This window comes from Doryrhamphus excisus, chromosome 3 (genome assembly GCF_030265055.1).
Source record: "Doryrhamphus excisus isolate RoL2022-K1 chromosome 3, RoL_Dexc_1.0, whole genome shotgun sequence".
Taxonomy (NCBI): Eukaryota; Metazoa; Chordata; class Actinopteri; order Syngnathiformes; family Syngnathidae; genus Doryrhamphus; species Doryrhamphus excisus.
The window spans coordinates 1636991-1658393 of record NC_080468.1 but is presented as its reverse complement, the minus strand read 5'-3'; the positions used below and the strand labels follow the sequence as shown (position 1 = coordinate 1658393).

The 21403-nt window shown below is 43.2% G+C and overlaps 1 protein-coding gene across 3 annotated transcripts in view; it reads left to right on the top strand.

Annotated features, from left to right (window-relative positions):
• Positions 1-21403, top strand: part of LOC131125045 (anoctamin-8-like) — a 32157-nt gene that overhangs the window by 1638 nt on the left and 9116 nt on the right. For 2 of the 3 annotated variants that reach the window (XM_058066172.1, XM_058066171.1), the window contains exons 2-7: positions 18377-18629; positions 18951-19061; positions 19649-19781; positions 20055-20193; positions 21044-21140; positions 21272-21388. In XM_058066172.1, the coding sequence (XP_057922155.1) occupies positions 18377-18629; positions 18951-19061; positions 19649-19781; positions 20055-20193; positions 21044-21140; positions 21272-21388 (850 nt within the window). Of the gene's footprint in view, positions 1-7237; positions 8351-8628; positions 8699-10181; positions 10901-11860; positions 13314-13413; positions 13475-14045; positions 14694-18376; positions 18630-18950; positions 19062-19648; positions 19782-20054; positions 20194-21043; positions 21141-21271; positions 21389-21403 lie in introns of those variants that run through there. The other variant, XM_058066173.1, reaches the window with a different exon arrangement.

The window sequence follows — 21403 nt, the reverse complement described above, 5'->3', positions numbered from 1 at the left end:
CAGAGGGGGAGGGGGCTGATTTGACACCGCTATTCAAGCCCCGTGGTTGCCATGGTGATTTCTGCCTTATATGGCCATCGGAGTCAAAGAGCAAAGAGAGTGGGTTGTGGAGGGCAGCACACACAAGAAGAATGTGGAGGATCACACTGCCGAGATGCACAGAGCATGACCCCAAGGCCTTTTAAAAGAACAGAAAAAACACGACCAGATGACTCCCTCACAGTTGCAAATACAAACAAGCTGGTCTTTTGTCCCTGAAATGTATCTATAACATGTCAATGGGAGCGACAGGAACTTATATTTCTCTCAAACGTTGGCTCCATGTGCATGCAAACACCTTAATGTCCTGTGAATGAAAGTTTCATAGCCATCGCTCATTTCTCAGGCCCCGTGTGTCTCCGCTTTGTGGAGCATGCCGGCAGAGGTCAAGCAGACCTTTGGCACCCCCGACACAGTAAAAAGCCTGAGGTGAAATGCAGATAAAAAGGAGCAGAGCACCCAGAACGACCATGGATAAGAGATAAGTCATGAATCTGCTTGTAAATATGCTGCTCCTTGTGCTGCGGGGGGGGTTGCCATCATAGATATGGAGACATGAAAGCACCCTGAAAGATTGCCTACATGCAACCTGTTGTCTTATCTGCGTGGTGCATTCAAGGATTGTAAGTCACCCCCGCACACACACAGACACCTATATTGCATTCCTAAAGCCAAATCAAGCTTGACCCCCTGGCAAACACAGAAGCATTGTCGTAGCCTTTGTGCAGCTAATGGGTCATCAGAGGGGTGTGCGTGGGGAGGGAGGGTGTGTAATTTGAATAAAAGTGCCTTTAATTAGGCCACTGTACCTGCTTATTGTCACTTGTCCAGTCGAGCCAGATAAGGTTTGTCCAATGAAAGCTCATTGGAAGGGGCTGTGTTTATTTATGTGAAAGAGTTTTGCTAGTTTTGTAGCCAAATCAACGGAAACAAAATAACATGCAGGTCTGCTCTGTGTGCTTTGTACAAAAACACAACAGAATGATTATCAGGTGAAAAAACATTTTATATAAACCATTCAAATGTATGCCTTTTTTCAATTAACTGCAATGAAAGTGATTAATTCAATAATGAATTGACCTCTTGGTGACAATTACGTCAGTTCACATTATTTATGATGTTGTTCAAACAACATAAGAGTTGACTTCTGAACCATTGGCGCTTGTTGTCACTCATCAAAACAGCAGCATCTAACAAAGGGCTACAAGCAGGGGTGTCACAAGAGCTCATGAGATTAAAAAAAGATTTCTCGTCCAGAAAAAAAATGTCTTGTGGGCATCAGGCTTGGGACGAAAAAAAAAAAAAAAAATCAATAAATGAATCACAACAATTCAACAATTTCTGGCCTCAATATACTACCATGTTCATGCATGTCTGTTTGTTCCGGAGAACAACAGCATGAACAGAGTGAGTGGAGGCCAGTCCAGTAACGTACACACAGTCTCTACTTCTGGATCGGATTCAGGATCCAACGCTTTTGGTTGAATGTTAAAAGCCCACATTTGAAAAAGACACATCAGTGTTTATTATCGACTCCTATACCGTTTATAAACTCCTATAAAGTTGGGTTAGCAGCTAGCGGCACAAACCGGAAGCACTCTGCAGCATAACCAACCACAGTGGGGTGGGCATGCCTGGAAGCGGGTCGTGGGTGGAATACATTAAATGTATTATGTTCTGGTTAGTCACGTGTAGCCGCTCTATAGGAGTCCACAACTCAATACAAAGGGCGGGAAAATAAGCATAATAGGTCTCCTTAAACACCCGAGTGGGGAAAATGCGCATTTTTGAGTTAAAAATATTGGACTAAGTCTGTGAATGCATATTGGCTGAGTTCTGGTGATTTAGCAAGCGAGACGTCTGATTTCCTCGTGGTAAGATTATCATGAATGCCAAAAATGAAAGTTTGCATCAAAAAATAGAAAGTTTAATTCTGCATTGACAGATTCCTGTCTTTGTTGCCAACAGTGCTGCTGGCTTGCTTGCATGCTTGATTTGTGGTGAAAAATTAGACCAAAAAATGTTGAAAGACATTTTCAGCACAAGCGCTCGGCATATTCTGAAAGGTATGTAGACACTCATTTCAGTCAGAGCCTCTACTATTTTATTTTTCGTACAGTTATTTACTGGATTGTGCATATACAGTACGTGTTTGTCAGTGAGTTTAAACTCAAAGAAACTGACGTTTTAGAATAAATGTGGGCAGTGCTTGGTGAGGATACGAAACGCTCTCCATGTCTGTCATTCCTTCCCTCAGTGGGTGTGAGTGATGGATTCCACAGGGGGGGCAGGAGTGACGTGACCTTTGACCCAACAGGCTACAGTGTTGAGTAAGCCAGAAACGGAAGGCCGCAAAATATTTCTGCTGAGATGACAAGCAGCCCAAACCAACAACACTGCAAGTTTAGCAAATTGTGGCCTGATATTGGCATTCTGCACATTAAATCATTTCCTAAACATGAAAGTAGCTTAAACATGCACTCACTTTAACATTTCTGTCTTCATATCCTGTGTAAATATTATGTATGAATTCAGTCTTTTTTGATAGCTTGAAGCTACAGAATTGTTGGACATTTAACCTCATCACGTGGCATTTCGGTGCAGACCAAGCCTTTCTCAGTCAGCTATTGATTCACTTAACATTTGAGTTAACCTTTAAGGTCCGTATAGCGCCCCCCCCCCCCAGCAAATCAGGTCACACCCACCATGACTGGATGTCTTAAGTTAGGCCAGCTCTCTCCCCGAGGCATCCACGCAGATGTAATTCAATCTCGGGTGTGAGCAGCTTTCCTTTAACCACATCAACATATGGAAAGTAGGTCTTTACTTAAAGTAATCATGAGGCGTCTGTGCAGCCTCCTCGCAGGGACCATGTTTTCATTACGCCCCGATGGCCGTCAGTGTTTAGACTTGTCGTGACAGCTTCTCCCTGAGACCAGAGTGACCTCTGACCTTTACGGAATGGACGAGCCTGGAAACAAAAACAGAGGCCTTTTGTGCGAGTCAAAGGGAAAACATCTGCTGGGTTGAGAACACAGATAGAAGAGGGGGATTAACTGTCAGACATTCACCATTTTGTCTTTTAAGCCACCTCTGACGAGAGGTACATCACACCATCGAGGCTCAAATCCACCTTATTTCACCTATTATCAATACCCAACACAGGAAAACCGATAGGAAAAAAACTCTTCAATACAAAACGAGGGAATATTGTTTTGTTTACATGTGTTCCTTTCTGAAATGATGGCAATTAAATTAGTCTGTACATCGATTTTGAACTTTACATTCTTCATGGCCACAAAAATGCAAAATAGGTTAATCACTAAATACCTAAAAACAATCAAATGGAAGGTCGGACTCAAACAGAAAAGCCCTAAATTAATGTTTCCCATAAGAAATAATGCAAACTCAATTAATCCACTCCAAATGTTTTTGTTTTTCTTTTGTTCTATGAGTTATTTATTCGCCTTCTTTATGAAATGCTGGCACTTGCAACCTTCTTTGGTTCCATGGTGGGCTGTTTTGCAACCATGGTCAGTAAAAAAAAGTGGAGACTTGTGGTGTAACTTTTGTAGAACTACATAGTCCATGGCTGATGATGTCATAGATGGGCGACTGAGCTGGGGGACAGCGACTTAGGTTATGGTTTTCATGCTTACAGGCTGCTAACAGGAACTTTTTGTAATAAAACTACATTATGGACACAGATAAATGACATGTACCTTTACAGTAGTACAGCAAAATGTAAACACCCTAAAGGTTATACAATATAGAATCAAGAAAATTGAAATATAAGTTTATATATTTCTATAATTCCATTAAAAATGTCAAACTCTCATAGCTTCAGGGCCCATAATTTAAACAGTGTCAAATATTTGTTTATTTTTACATAAATGTAGCTTCCAGCTCATAAAACCTACAAAACAGGATTTTTAAAAAATAACAATACTTTGGGAAAAAAAATCCCCATTTACCTCTGTTTTTGCAGAAAAAAAGGAAACAAGGATGACATGAAAACATGGTATCAATCTTCAATACTTGGTTGAAAATCCCTTTGCCTTAATCACTGCCTCAATGTGCTGTGGAATTGAGCCTATTGGCCCATGATGTTGGCTGGGAGTTACAGAAGCCCAGATTTCCTTGATGCTTGCTGTCAGCTCTTCCTTCTTTTTAGGTCTGGTGCCCTTCATTTTCCTCTTGATAATACTCCATGGATGCTCAATGGGGTTTAGATCACACGGGTTGGCTGCCCAGTCCAGTACTGTCATGGCATGGGCATCAAACAAGGTTTTGGTGCTTCTGTTGATATGGGCAGTTGCCAGGTCTTGCTGGAAGATGAAACCTGGATCTCCATGTAGATCCTCAGCAGAAAGAATCATGAAGTCCTCTAAAACATTCTGGTAGACTGTTGGGGAGACCTTGGATTTAAGAAAGCAGAGTTTATCACCACTTCACCAGACATTGCACCCCAAATCATGACTGACTGGATATTACACACTGGACCTCAAGCATTTTGGGTTCTGTTCCTCACCCACTTGCCCAAACCCTTGGACCTTGATTCCCGAATGAAAGCCACACTTTGCATTGATCAGAAAAGAGGACCTTGGACCACTGGCCAAATGTCTAGTGCAGGTGTTTGTAAACTCTGCTTTTTAAATCCAAGGTCACAACAATCTACCAGACTATTTTAGAGGACTATCTCCTGAGGATCTGTATGGAGATGCAGATTTCATCTTCCAGCAGGACCTGACCCCTGCCCATACCAACTTGACTGACCAGGCAACTCTCCGGATGTAAAACCCATTGAGAAGTCATGCAGGCAAACATCAAGGGCTTCCATAACTCCACAGGCCTTGATATCACAAAAAGTATTGAAGATTGACATATTGTCTGAAAGTACCATGTTTTGATTGGATCTGTATTTGGCGATACAAAAGAAAAACTTGAATTGTCACTATGAACCTCACCTTAGGCTGCATCTGTTTTATTGATTTTTCTTTGGATTCTTGTATCTTTTTTTGCACTTCTAATATTTTAGCAGTGGTCTTAAAAGAAGAAATGGATGCTGTGATATTCTGCGTTATAGATATTTGATGTCTTGTGAGATGTATTTCCACTATTTCAGTGCACATTCAGCTATTTAGCACAGTATTGTTTATTTGTGTTCCATCCGGGCGAAGTATTTATCACTTCCCCTGAACTCCGTCTCCGTCTCCAGTGTATCACGCACTGTAACTGTAACAGAGAGCTTTCTTCACGCCAGTCACCTGGTGTCGGCCGTATGAGTAACCAGAGCCTTCGGAGCGAGTTACCAATTAACCAAACCGCTGAAGGAAGACCTCATGTGATCTCGACACACTGATATCCGGCGGCATGTAGATGTAGTGGAAATAAAATGGCAAACATCAGTTTTAGTTCCTGTTTTTTTCTTTTACAAGGAACCATGATTGGTTCACCACATTTATTAGTGGTTGTCAACGTTGCCATTCGGCAAGTTGTGCTGAAACATTGAACATTTGCGTTCAAAAGGTTAGCTAACCTCATTTCTAAAGAGTGCAATTCAAGCTCATCCTAAATATCTCTATCTATTACTGTAAGTCATGTCATTTGCAGCTGATGCATTTTCAACTGTAATGATACAAGTTCTCCACAGAGTGGCAGTGTTAGGCATGACTTGTACTCTGAGGTTGTTTACAGTCATGCAAATGGTATAGTTCAGGGGTCGGCAACCCGTCGCATCAAAAGAGCCGTTTTGTCTCCTCTTGCAGTGAAGAAAAACAATCTGTAGCCGCAAAACATGACACAGCTTGAATGTGTTTAAAAATGTATCTGGTATAACAATGGAAGAATATACGTAGTCATTCCTGTACTTTGATGATACAAGAACATAAGATAAGATAAGATATGCCTTTATTCATTACTCAGTGGAGAAATTAGCATTGCACAGCAGCAAGAGTACAGAATCAGTTAAGCAGTAACATAATAATAGTAACATCATTTTATGCCTGTTAATATTCCCATTCCATCACAACTGTACTATTCAGGCTGTCTTGAGGATGTTTTGCCTTTCATCCGAGCAAACTTCATCAGTTCAGTAAATATTTGAGGGTCGTGGGGGCGCTGGAGCCTATCCCAGCTGTCTTGGGGCCAGAGGCGGGGTACACCCTGGACTGGTGGCCAGCCAATCACAGGGCACATATAGACAAACAACCATTCACACTCACATTCATACCTATGGACAATTTGGAGTGGCCAATTAACCTAGCATGTTTTTGGAATGTGGGAGGAAAGCGGAGTACCCGGAGAAAAGTGTGGAATCGAACTCTGGTCTCCCAGCTGTGTGGCTTGCACGCTAACTACTCTGCCATTGCTAAACATATTGTACAAAATATTGATATTAACAGTCAGAACGAAAGTACAAGTTGTGTCACATGGGATGAATAACAATCAACACAATTGGCCCGTGTATTTTCTTTTTTTGTACATACATGTTCTACAGTATTGGCCAGAAAAACTGCCACAAATTCCAATAAAGGTGGGAAAGCTTGGGCTCAGCTTGCTCTGAAGAAGTACAAGCAAACCATTACCACCACATAGTTTTATAAACTACTCACTTTGACAACTGGGCAAAAAACCCAACTGTTAATTGTCAAAATGGTTTCATACTGGTGATTCATTGTGTGGTTTCCTTGTAGGTGTTTTTTCTGCTTAGCCAACAAATATACTAGCTGTCTGTCCGTCTTGTCCAAAACATTCAGATTATAATCTCTTTGCCTCATCTGACTCTTGTGTAATATTTCCAATAATATGAAAATGAAGACAAACAACAACACAGTAAGCCGTTTTAAATGATATATGACCGCTGTGCGAGCCAGTCCCGACCTGACGTTTGCCTCTTCAACTTGAGTTAAATGCCCAGTGTTTATGTGTTGTATTTTCTCCAATATCCTGCATTTGTTGGCGCGTCTTATCTACAATCTGGTCCATAAGCAACATAAGCATTTGGCCATCAGCATCTCCTCTGAAATACTGCTTCCTGTCAAGATGAGGCCTGGCACGTCAACAATGCCTGGCAGGAAAAAAATGAGTGGTTGCTACTGTTAAGGCTTTACTTTTCGTTTCAAAATTGTGTGTGTGTGTGTGTGTGTGTGTGTGTGTGTGTGTGTGTGTGTGTGTGTGTGTGTGTCCTGTGAGACAGAGGGCAGCTTACCCACGTCATCGTGTTGGACTGAGACTTGGTGCATCAAAGAGCCTCCCTGAGAGAATGTCACAAGAACAACATCAGCCATTGTCCTGCCGGCCGGCCGTGCACCGGAAAACACTGCTCATGATCCCATAAAAATGTTTTTGGCACACGGAGGAGGGCATGCTTCACACACTGAGATTGATGGCTTCACCAAGAGATAAGGAACTGAAGCCTGGAGCCTATGAAATGTCACCATCTCTTGTGCATATTAGAAAGAATTTTGAGAAAGCAAAGCACACTTCATTTGAGCTTTCAAAAGTTGTACTATCTTACAGTAGTACACACATGTATTTGCATAGAGGCCACGTGTGAGGAAGGTCCCAGTAAGGAAGGCCAGACTGTGCAGTAGACTGATGATGGGAGGGGTCTGAAGTTCAGCGAACTTCCCATCATGGGAAGTGTGTGACCAAAGCAGTTTATAAATTCCTACCCGTGTTTACACCTCGCCCACAATCTGATCGATTCTCATGTTTTCATCGTCACACAAAGGAAACGTCTGGCCCACTTTTCTAGTGCTTGTGGAGTTTTGTCAGACAGCGGGGCACCGACCGCACCAGACCTGGACTGATGGTCTCTGAGTGTTTGATATAAGCCAACATTGTCATCCTCGGTTCCAGGAGGAACTTCAGCATCTTTCTTTTGTGACTTTTTTTGGGCCCACCAGCACTCATGTACAGTAGCGGTTACTCCCAGGTGTCCAAGTACTGCCCGCAGACCCAAAAGAAGATGCAGTACCAGTCGAAGGGCAAGAGCTGCGGCTACTACCTGAGGATCATCTTCTTCTTCTCCTCACTGATTCAGTCGCTCATCATCGTCAGCTTAGTGCTCTTTTTGGTCTACGGCAAGGAGCAGGACTCGGCATCAACGGCGCGCATACAGGACCTGGAGGAGAGCTTCAGCCGACTCTCCATCGAGAACGTCGCGCTCAGTCAGCAGAGGCGGAACCTCACCAATTTACTCAACGTCACCCTGATCCAGAATACCCGCAATGAATGGGACCTGATTAGGATTCGACAAATCTCCAACATCTCTGCCATTATTATTCAAAACTTGGAAAAGAGGCTGGTGAGAGCAAATGTCTTTACTGATGCAACCTTTTTAAATCTGCCTTTAGAAAGATAACGCTCAATGTTGTTGACAGCTAGTTGGTCATTTACTGTATTTAGTATTGGAAAGAAAATATATAGCTCTTGTATTGGTTCTCAAAAATTCTCCATTAGCACATGAACAATTGAACGTTTTCAAGTAGATGTAGTTCAATATGTACATTGTTTTGTATTTAAGAAATATGACATGTCACGGGTGTTTTATTCATTCTTCTTTTCATTTCCATCCAATAACAGCAACAGTCAAATATGGAACTGATGATTTGTAGGAACCAGGCACGTTTTCCTCAGACCTGCTCACAACCACGTAAGTGCAACATTTTGATGGTGACACTCCTGTTTTAGGATGATCTAAAAATTAGGCCTGTCAAATGATTAAGATGTTTTGTCTGATTAATCACGGTTTTCCAATGAATTAATCATGATTAATAACTGATTGCAACTAGGTCTGAAATAGGGTTACCCAACACTAGTTTCTTTAATAGTAGCGGAACATTTGAACACACCTTAATCATGTAATGAGCATTCAAAGACATTAAGAACAATAAGACGATTTTAGTGTATTTTCTGGAATTTCCGAGCACACTTAAACGGTACTTCCACGTCAAGAGTTTAAAAATGTCTTTCATATTTAGACCACACATACATTCATAATAAAGCAGTGACGTTAGCAGTGTCCCTGAATGCATCTTATGGACTTCTTGTGACATCAAGGAAGTGTTGCGATGATGGGGATTTGAGACCTTTTAGTGAGATGGAGATATATGAGGTATATGGTGTTGGAATAGCACTGCTGTTGATGTGTTGGGTCAGAATAAAGTCAGAAAAGAGCATCAGACTGTGGCCAAATGTGGCCCGCAGGACACTAGTTTGAGGCCCCCGCCTTGATATGAAAGTTTAATGTTAGTGCGGCCCGCGCACGTTTGATATGGATGCTGTATGGTATCATGTACCCAGAAAAAATGATTACGTTTAATTCATGTTCATGTTAAAGGTTAAATAACTGTTAATAGTTATCCTCCCTATCCGTGTGGAAGTGGTGAGTTTTTGGCTATTTAAGTTGAAAGGAAATAACTTGAAGGCTACCGTTTAGGTCGCTAGCTCTCTAGTTTGCGAGTTAGCATGTGTCTCAAGACCCTGCAGTTGCGCAATATGTTGTAAATAAAAAGAGTATAAATGTGACTATAGTCGTGTTTTGTCATGTCTACAGGGCTCTAATAATGCTTTGTTCATTTTAATCTGAAAAAAATCATTTGTCTACCCACCAACTATATGTGCTTTCTTAACTTTTTATTATTATTATTATATTTATTTATTTATTACTGATTGATTGATTTTCTTTATTCTTGATTTGTTTATTTATTTTTCATCTTATTTTGTGTAGAAAAATAAAAAGTAAGATATTTGAGAACAGTGGAATGTTTTATCAGAGCTTTTATTGTAGAAAATCGAAACCAAAGCAAAGTTTATTCATTTTTCTGTTTCTAATAAATGCGTTTTTTTTTTTAAACCTGATGCGGCCCAGTCTCGCCCAGACCCTAGCTCCAGTGGCCCCCAAGTAAATAGAGTTTGAGACCGCTGCTGTAAGGGGATGCTACACTGCATCACAACACAGAAGCGTGGCTTGCCATAATGCGTATGCGTTAATTACGGCAAACAAAAATTGTGTGATTATTGAAATCAATGAATTACCGCCGTCAACGCATCATTTTGACAGGTCTAACAAATATGTATCTGTAATTCAACTTCTGATGTACTAAATTGAATATCTCTTCAATAAAAAAAAAAAGTCATTCAAAGTATAGGATGTAACTGCGGGCTGCAGACGGAACACCTGAACGCCAGACTGGAACTCATCGAGTCCAACTTCACACAAACGACACAGAGAATGAGGATGGACTTGGACCAGATTGCGAAAGAACGGGACGACCTTGAGCTGGAGGCCATCCGTCTAAGAAAGGAAAAATCTGTTCATCAAAACGAGATTGAGTTTTCCAGAAAAAGATGCAAGGAAGACTTCGTCCAGTCCTTGAGTGGCATCTCCAACGTCTCCAGAGCCTTTCTACTGAAAATCGAATCTCTCTTTCCCAACTACATTGCACTGCAGCTCACCTGTCTGAAACAGCGAGAGCACCTGGAGCAGATTCGCTCCAACTGCACCAGTCTGTCTCGAGAAGTGGTGGACCGGTTCCAGAACTACTTGAATACCGTCGGAGACCAGGTGTCTGAGATCCAGACCGAGAACAGCCACTTTAAGGCAGAGAACCTGCGACTCTTTGACGACTACCGCTCGTGCAGCCAGAACCGCACGGGTCTGATCCAACAGCACAAACAAAACCTGGAGAAGCTTCAGCTGAAACACGACAAAGACTATGAAAGGCTTCTCCTGGAGAAACGGAGGCTGAATGGAGACATTGAAGTCTTGGAAAATAAGGTCAATTATAAAAATAAAGAAGTTCAACACCTCACAGAACAACTCAGGCAGCTCAACATGTCCTGCATGGCTACGGTGAGCAAGACGGGGGTGGGGGGGGGGGGGGGTACACTTGGTATTGCAGTTAATTGGTTCCGTACACAATTTCCGCAAAGTAGGATTCAATGTAAATAAAGGGAATATTTTGGTAGTCAGAGCATAGAAACCTGTTTATGCAGGTTTTCCATTATTGAAGCCCATCATAGCAGATATAACAGAATAGTACATATTTACGTTTACATTTCATAGTCAAGGTATGTCTTTACATTGGAAATGAATCCACCGGCGTCTGGCATCTAGGACATGTTCCAACTTTCAATGTTGAGGAGAAGGTAGAGAGAATAAATAGGTCGTTTTGTCGATCTCCATCACCTTGAGTCTGAAGTAGTTTCGAAATATGTGCTAATACAAAATCATATGTGTATCAAGTCCACAAAGTAGGGAATCGAACCGGGGTCTCCTAGCTGTGTGGCCTTCTCGCGAAACACTCGTGCAGCTTCATCGATCATGTTACATTAATTACTGGGTCAGAGGAACAGGGTCATTACTGGGAAGTACCTACTATATAGTATAGTGTGTATATATATATATTATATAGTCTATATAGTATAGTATATGTGTGTATATCTCTCTCTATATGTATATATAGTATATATACATGTCATTTAAAAGTGTGTGAGGAATAATAGAGATAGAGATCGATAATAGAGTTGGGGCGGTGGGGGGGGTTATGGAGCTGAATTTAATCTATTTAATCTATTAATCTATTAATTACAACACCCACCCTTGTTACAAATGTTGATCCGAAATCAACACCGAGCTAGCAGGGCGGTTTGAAAGGGGAGCGGGTCGTGTGTCAAAACTGGTTGTGTCCTAATACTCATAGATTTGGTTCTGGTTCCAGATATTCTACTGGGTCAAAGTTTATTTCGTCAAATATTGTACACTTCCTGTTATCTGTTGTCACATTCTAACATGACTTTGATCTGATTTCAGACCAGATTGGGAGGATTTCCAGGAGGTTCTTCTAGCTTTGGACAATTTGGTAGAGGAGGGTCAGATGGGTTCGGTTCAAGCTTTAACAAACCTGGCTTGGGCTCTCCCAGTCTTGGTTCTACTGGGTCAGGATTAAACAGGCAAGGGTCGCTTGGTTTGGGCTCTCCCAGTCTTGGTTCTACTGGGTCAGGATTAAACAGACCAGCATCACCTGGCTTGGGCTCTCCCAGTCTTGGTTCTACTGGGTCAGGATTAAACAGGCAAGGGTCGCTTGGCTTGGGCTCTCCCAGTCTTGGCTCAACTGGGTCAGGATTAAACAGACCAGCATCACCTGGCTTGGGCTCTCCCAGTCTTGGTTCTACTGGGTCAGGATTAAACAGACAAGGGTCGCTTGGCTTGGGCTCTCCCAGTCTTGGTTCTACTGGGTCAGGATTAAACAGACCAGCATCAACTGGCTTGGGTTCTCCCAGCCTTGGCTCAACTGGGTCAGGATTAAACAGACCAGCATCAACTGGCTTGGGCTCTCCCAGTCTTGGCTCAACTGGGTCAGGATTAAACAGACCAGCATCAACTGGCTTGGGCTCTCCCAGTCTTGGTTCAACTGGGTCAGGATTAAACAGACCAGCATCAACTGGCTTGGGCTCTCCCAGTCTTGGTTCAACTGGGTCAGGATTAAACAGACCAGCATCAACTGGCTTGGGCTCTCCCAGTCTTGGTTCAACTGGGTCAGGATTAAACAGACCAGCATCACCTGGCTTGGGCTCTCCCAGTCTTGGTTCAACTGGGTCAGGATTAAACAGACCAGCATCACCTGGCTTGGGTTCTCCCAGCCTTGGTTCAACTGGGTCAGGATTAGACAGGCAAGGGTCGCTTGGCTTGGGCTCTCCCAGCCTAGGTTCAACTGGGTCAGGGTTAAACAAACAAGCATCACCTGGCTTGGGTTCCTCCAGTCCCGGCTCAACTGGGTCAGGATTAAACAGACAAGCATCACCTGGCTTGGGTTCCTCCAGTCCAGGTTCTACTGGGTCAGGATTAAACAAACAAGGGTCAACTGGGTTAGGCTCTTCGGGTCTTGGAACAACTGGGTCAGGAATAAACACGCTAGGATCAACTGGGTTGGGCTCTTCCGGCATAGGTTCAACGGGGTCAGGATTAAACAAACAGGGATCAACTGGGTTAGGTTCTTCCAGTCTGGGCTCTACTGGGTCACGGTTAACCACACTTGGGTCAACTGGGTCTGGTTTAAATAAACTAGGATCAACTGGTTTGGGCTCCTCGAGTCTTGGTTCCACTGGTTTAGGATTGAACAAACTAGGATCATCTGGGTTGGGCACCTCGAGTCTTGGCTCGGCTAACACCGGCCAAAGTAAGCCAGGAAGCGGGGTAGGGAGAGGAACAGCAAATGGATCTCCACTTGGAGCAGGAAGGACCAGTAGTCCTGGAGGTGGATCAGGTAAGAAAGAAAGATGTCGTTGTGGTTTTGATGTGGACTGTATGAACGTGATGGTCAATATCAATACCTCAATGTGACTTTCATGTTTTTGTTAAAACAGTCAACATCGCCCAGCACCTTCTAGACCTGCAGCGCATCATCAACCCGTCTTACTCCTCTGAGTGAGTACCAAGTAGTACAGCTGTAACTTGCACTTCAACGCAAGTATTTGTCCCTGCTTAAGATGTATTAAGACTGGGTAAAAATTAAAAACTGGGTACAGAACTACAATCTGTAATGGTCAATCAAGTCATAACTCTTATTGCAATAACGGGGGGAATGCATCTTATTGCAAGACCTGTACTGTAAAACTACAGTGTATCATACCAATGCAGGTGTTTGGAGTATTTTTTACACAGGAACCAGAGTAGTATGCATTCCAGCCGGTGGTCTTCTCTTTAAGCTGTAAAACTTGGAGGTCTTGGTACGGTCCATTTTGCCTTTGTCTTTTGTGCCGTCCACGTCTTTGTTATGTCGTGTATTTTTCTACTACTCTGACATAAACAAACTCAAATACACAACGCATTGCTCGATCACATGTAAGTATTGTGGTATTTCGTCTTGTCCGTTCCGGATGCCAAGGCAAAATTCTGGTTGTCAACCAAAATGTTGGTGCGGATGTTAACCAAGGTATCACTGTACTTGCGTCACAACTATAACCAATAACTCTGATTTCCTCCTGTGTCTTTTTAGGGAGAGACAAGATCTTTCCAGAATGTTGGGTTAGTGGCGTATCGTAGCGATGACATCTGACACGCAGCTCTTCATATTGATTTCACTTTCTGTTTTATTATAAATCTACTTTCTAGTATACTGTGCTTTATTCTAAAATATGTACATTGACAAGAATATCCCAACCATAGCACTTTTAAAACGCAAATGATGTGTATGTATGTTTCTACAATCATGTAAACACGCCTTTGTAGTATTTTTATCGTGTAAATACAGAGAAGGCTTTGTTCAATTGTGGCCATCTCTTTTTAATAAACAAATCTACTTGAGATATTACTCCATGCTGACACGGAAATAACTGTTTGTCCCCGTGTGCGTCACCTATTGTGTGGCTAATGGCTGCCCCCCCCCCCCCCCCCCCCCCAGCGAGTTGAAGATGAAAATGACCGGCGCTGTGATTGAATCCATCCACCGTGTTTACGCTTACCTGCCAACCTGTCAGCGCTACAGCGACTGCAGACAGGCGGCGCCTCCACCCTTGTTGATGAAAACAATACCCTGTACTTGACCGTAAAAAGAACATGGACGTCCACTCTTTAAACAAAATCCAAATATATCTTCCCAAGCAAATAAACACAAGGGCAGACATCTTTGGATGAAACCTCATGTCATGACCTTTCTTGAATAAAACATTGCATGGCAACTGCTGCTTGACTGCTAGCTTTCCTTTTCCCAACATTTGCCGTGTCGGCAATCACTTATGTCTCACAGAGTTTGGCACTGCATATTAATTAATTAGCCAGTTAATTAATGGGAAACCACCATGGAAACAGCAAGCACTGGAAAGAAACCATAACGGGAACATACAAACATCCTGTTCGTTCTCTTGTGAGAGGATGTCTGGAACACACTAGACATAGACATAGACCAGGGGTCTCAAACACGCGGCCCGTGGGCCGAATGTGTCCCACGGGACACTAGTTTGAGGCCCCCGCCTTGATATGAAAGTTTAATGTTAGTTTGATATGGATGCTGTATGGTATCATGTACCCAGAAAAAATGATTACGTTTGATTCATGTTCATGTTAAAGGTTAAATAACTGTTAATAGTTATCCTCCCTATCCGTGTGGAAGTGGTAAGTTTTTGGCTATTTGAGTTTAAAGGAAATAACTTGGAGGCTACCGTTTAGGTCGCTAGCTCTCTAGTTTGCGAGTTAGCATGTGTCTCAAGACCCTGCAGTTGCGCAATATGTTGTAAATAAAAAGAGTATAAATGTGACTATAGTCGTGTTTTGTCATGTCTACAGGGCTCTAATAATGCTTTGTTCATTTTAATCTGAAAAAAATCATTTGTCTATTAACAGTTATTTAACCTTTAACATGAACATGAATCAAACGTAATATTTTTTTCTGGGTACATGATACCATACAGCATCCATATCAAACTTGCGCGGGCCGCACTAACATTAAACTTTCATATCAAGGCGGGGGCCTCAAACTAGTGGCCCGCGGGCCGCGTGTTTGAGACCCCTGATGTAGATAATATGAAACGAGATGAGATATATGACCAGTCTATACACTGAGATCTTGCTAGTGAGTTAATATGAGGCATTATAGAACTTAGTATTTTGCATTTAGAGCCTTAATATTGCACGTGGAGGTTAATCAGATATTGCCCAGTGAATGGGTTCTGGAGTAACTATACTGAATGTAAAAACAAAGTATTACACTATTGGGAGCAGTGCTGGTTGTACAGCCTGACAGCTGCAGGAAGAAAGGACCCTTGTTTCATATCAAGTATTTTTTCCACATGTGGGATTCGGAGCTGACCGCGGGAGCGACTGACATGATATAAAAGATGCTATGTTGCTTTATCACGTTGAGCAAGACCGTCGGAGTGCAAATCCTGTTTGCACATTGGTCTGCATTGTCAGCTCATCTTTGCTCATCATTTCTCTTCCTCAATAACACAGACTATTGTTCTGGTGGGGAATTTCACCTTCCACTGACAGGGCACGTACTCTATGTGTTCATGATGTAGTATGCAGTATATCATAACCTAGCATGCGGAATGCCAAAGCCATTAGCCTGTATACGACTCAAATGAGTCCAGGTCTAACTTGGGGATGTCGCCTCTCATCAGCGGCAGCACATGATGACCGTCTTGAGGGGCTATTGTGTAACGGCGCACCCGGCCGCCTCCCAGGCCCCCCTGGTGCAGGAAAGGGAATGGATACTTATGATTACAATGTCCTTCCCCACCTGGGGTTGAAGGACTCTGACCTTTTTTGTGTGTGGCTGCTAACGTCCTCCTTTGCTGCCACTTCTAATTGCATTTCCTATTTCCCTGCACTGTCTGCCCACTGGGGTCAGCCTGGTAAAGACATTGAGTTGAGTGGGAGAAAAATAAACCTCAAGTGGAAGTGGGCTTCCTTATTGTGACCTTCACCTTCACCTTGAGTTCTTCCAGTAGGAGAATCGTGGTGAGGAAAACACTAGCTTGTTAACGACTTTAGTAACTTTAGTAGCTTGTGTTGGATTCATATTTTTGTTCCGTGGCCCTCAGGATCAGGAAGTTTACTGCGTCCAACCTCCTTGCTTCTGCAGCTCAACAACCGTGTTGAAAGAGAGAAAGCTTTTTTTGCCTTTGCCATATCGTGACAGTGTGAATACCTGACAGAAAATCACATTGAATGCACATTTTTGCCAAGAGTTTAGCGTTGAAAAGCTAAGGTCTTAAGGTCTTAACCTTCCTCTTGTGTTAGCTTTCTGCTATCATCTCTTATGTTACTGGGATAGACTCCAGCACACTTGTGACCCTATAATGAGGACAAGGGGCATAGAAAGTACAAACTGATCTGATAACTTCTCTTGAAATGGAACACAGCGAAGCAACATAAAGTAGAATGATAACATAACAGAAAATGAATGAATCAAGAGCAGTTTGACATGAAACTGGCATATTCTATATATATATATATATATATATATATATATATATATATATATATATATATATTATATATTACAGATATATTCTACTCATATACTCTAATGCTGAAAGTTACCTCAAGGTTTTGGCATTTCTGTGTAAGGCCCTTGAAGTATAGTCTTTTCTTTGGCGCCATCTAGTGTCTGTTCTGACACAATGTACAAATTATGACTGGCAATAGAAGAGTAATAAAACCTTATTGACCAATTGGACATTGGGAAGACCTGGGTTGGAAATGCTGCTTGCTACTCCGGTTTACTCCCACATTCCAAAAACATGCATGTTAGGTGAATTGGCCACTAATGTGAGTGTGAATGGTTGTTTGTCTACTTATATGTGACCTGTGATTGGCTGGCTGGTGGCGGGGTGTACCCCGCCTCTCGCCCAAAGACAGCTGGGATAGGCTCCAGCATACCTGCGGCCCTAGCGAGGGTCATGGCATGGAAAGTAGATGGATGGTGTGATCCAAAATTTTGTGATAACTGAAAAACGTGCGCGGCATGGCGGATGAGTGGTTAGCGCACGGACCTCACAGCTAGGAGACCAGCGTTTGATTCCACCATCAAGCATCTCTGTGTGGAGTTTGCATGTTCTCCCCGTGCATGTGTGGGTTTTCTCCGGGTACTCCGGTTTCCTCCCACATTCCAAAAACATGCTAGGTTAATTAGCCACTCCAAATTGTCCATAGGTATGAATGTGAGTGTGAATGGTTGTTTGTCTATATGTGCCCTGTGATTGGCTGGCCACCAGTCCAGGGTGTACCCCGCCTCTCGCCCCAAGACAGCTGGGATAGGCTCCAGCACCCTCCGTGACCCTCGTGAGGAAAAGTGGTAGAAAATGAATGAATGAATGAATGAAAAACGTGCTAACCGGGACGAACATTAACCAAGGTACCAGTGTGTAACTTTTATTTTCATACATTGATACTTTATTAAACTCCTAAAGAGCAACCTCCAAGCATGTTTTAATCAGAGTGACATCCCAGCTCTCCAGCATTGTGAGCATTCCCAGTTCTTCAGTAAAGTGCTCAATATTTCACTTGGATAATAGCAATCTTCGTTTTACACAAGAGCAGCTTCTAAGTACCACGGTTTGTAATATGAAGTCATCTTAGCAGTTGAACTGCTGCTCCAATTCAATGTAGCTGCTAGCTAGCGTCATTTGCCGCAAAGCCGCCGTGTTGCTTCAACGGTTTCGGGGTTTGCAGCGTCTGTTGATGTGCCTGAAAGGCGGCGTTCCCCTCACGTCGTCAGCAGCCAGTCACGACAGGGGCTCCAGGACGTGGATTGTAGCCATCGTCGTTATCACATTCGCTGACTCCTTCTCTTTTCTTCCACATGCAATGGCCGCGCATTGACAGCAGGCGCGTGCACAACATACATGTAAAAGCAGCATGTATGCGGCGGCCACCGGAGCTGCTGACGCCGAGGCTGCTGTCGACACGAGCGGCGGCGGCGGCGGCGGCGGCGGCGCGGACAACCAGCACGGTCCCGGGGAGAGGATGGAGAGGATGGAGAGGATGGAGAGGACGCCACCGGGCGAGCCGCACCATCGGACCGACGACCAGCAGCAGCAGCAGCAGGAAGCTTCCTCGGCAGCATTCGGCGTGCTCGGTGAGTGGAAATGACACCAATACCGACACGGGCCGTGGGGCTGAAAGTAAAGTGGGTTCTATTGACAAACATGAGAAGCAATATGGTGCAGTCAGTGGTTGAGATGTTTTGCTGAATGCCTCCTAGGAGGAACCGGGTGGTATTTCATGAAGTCTATGTTTTGAATGCTACATGTAAGCGTCCACAGGTGCAGCGCCCACCCGTGTTAGACGCTTTAGAGTGGCATGGGAGATTGATGGGTGTAGAAAAGTGCGGGTCGTATTCTAATGACTTTGGCTGAGAATGTTTTATTTTGACCTTGTCTTACCGTTTGCCGTCTAGATAAATTATTTGGGAAGAGGCTTCTGCAGGCCAGACACTACATATTATCACGGAAGTCCTGGCTGAAGATGGTTCCCACGGAAAACTGTGACATCCTGATGACATTCCCAGGTATGATAAGTGGAGGACTGTGATAATTACTTCATGAACACAATACAACAGTGGTCGTTCAGCTTTGGGATGGTTGTCAAATGAATGAATATACATTAATGAACTTTTTCACTGAGGGCCACGAAGAAAAAAATCAGGTCCTTAAACACATCATATCAATCCAGTGTGGTCAAGACAAAACACTGAATGACAAAGGGGTGAATTATTGTTTTTACTTTATTATTTCAGCCTCTAAATCACCTTTTGGAGGGCTTTGACATTGTAGCGTGGAGGCTTCTCGGGTTGTGAGATGGTCTCCCAGGATGCACTACTTTGGAAAACATGCTAGGTTAATTAGCCACTCCAAATTGTCCATAGGTATGAATGTGAGTGTGAATGGTTGTTTGTCTATATGTGCCCTGTGATTGGCTGGCCACCAGTCCAGGGTGTACGCCGCCGTTCCCCCGAAGACAGCTGGGATAGGCTCCAGCACCCCCGCGACCCTCATGAGGAAAAAGCGGTAGAAAATGAATGAATGAATGAATGAATGAATGAATGAATGGTCCTGTCTGAAACCGATTAACTGCGATGTGTGCTTCTCTCTCCAGATTCAATAGATGACCACACTCTACTGTGGCTCCTGAATCAGATCCGTGTCGGAATCCCACAAGTCAGCATCCAAGTTCGGCAGCATAAACATACCCAGGCTTATGCTTTCTTCATCACCACTACATTTGAAAAGTAAGGAACAATGTGTGTATGCTTGTGTGTTTCAAGGTACTAAACAGCAACTATTTGAATCGTCAAAGAGCCGTGCTCCATTGCAAAGTGTTCCCGGTGTTTTGCTTAAAATGCTCTCTGGTTATTTTGAAAGGAAATTGGTGGTGGAGCTGGTTTCCTCCCACATTCAACATTTAACTCCATCGTCCAAACACAACACCAGCTCCTGTATTGCGATATCGCTCCATCTGGATCTGGATTCATCCAGCTGCTCTTTGTTTTTTTTTTGCTCAGCTTATTGCAGGGAGCGGAGCAGATGAGTATGCACAAGGCCGTCAAGCCACAGTTTGGAGGCGGGATGCGACGCTTCACCTGTGAAGAGGACAACATCTATGAGAACATAGAGAGCGAGCTCTGCTTTTTTACCTCGCAGGTTAGAGGTCCTTGTGATCGTAACGAAACAAGTTGGATAAATGGCTTGAAAGGAGCCACATTTATTCCCCATCTTGGTAGAATATGAAATCAAATGTGCATGTTTTGCTTTTCATCTTCTCATACTTTTTACCATTGTACCATTTATAGTAATATACCATCATGTCCCAATTATAGAGCCACCTTGTGGACGTATTTATGGCGGAAGACTGACGGAAACAGAAATTGAGAGTTGGACAATATCGACATATCGGTTTTCGGACAAAAAAAAGCCAATATCGGACATCCCTAATATCAACGTATAAATACATTCTCATTTTTCCCCAGAATATTGCGTTGTAACATGGCTAGTTGAACAGTGCCCAACAGTGATATCATGTGGCTAACAGCACTCGACCATCCTCCACTATGTTGTCCTCCTCCACTTCCTGGGAACTAAAACCACTCAAGTGTTCTTGACAAGCATCACAAATGAACAGCCTTATCATTCCTTTGTCACACACCTTGTCAGTCTCCCTTTCACTCTCATTTGTTGTCTCTCTTATTTTTTTCCAGGCCAATTTAGCTTGAGCTATCCTTTTCATCAAAACCCATTGTAGTCCGAGTAGTCCAAACACAAACTGTGGTAATTCTACATAAGACGTGTCAGGTCTGTACATAAGACTTCAAATATATATTAGATATTAGCGTCCAATTTACCCATCCACATCACACCTTCAGCCATATGCTAGCCGCATCACTGTGAAAAGGGTTCAAAGCATGAGAAAAAAGTACAGTATAAAGGAAATGACAGTATAAACCATGTCAGTATGACATCATTCGTTTTTGCACCAGTCATGCTTTGTTTTTAGGAGCGTCAGAGCATTATTAAATATTGGCTGGACAATCTGAGAGCCAAACACGGGGAAGTGCTTCACAACATTCACTTCCTGGAGGGACAACCTATCAGTAAGTGTATTTACAATGTTTGTTTTCCCTCCTGGACCTACCCTACCTAAACACAGTCATCATGTCATCATACTGTACATCAAACTGGAGGTGTCATCTCATATTAACTTTCTGTTTCTCCTGTTTTCTAGTTCCAGAGCTGGTGACCCGTGGTGTGATCCATCAGATGTTTCCTCTCCATGAACAGAGGATCCTGAATCAGCTGATGACATCATGGGTTCAGGCTGTTTGCGAAAGGCAGCCCTTGGGTAGGTACCTGGTCA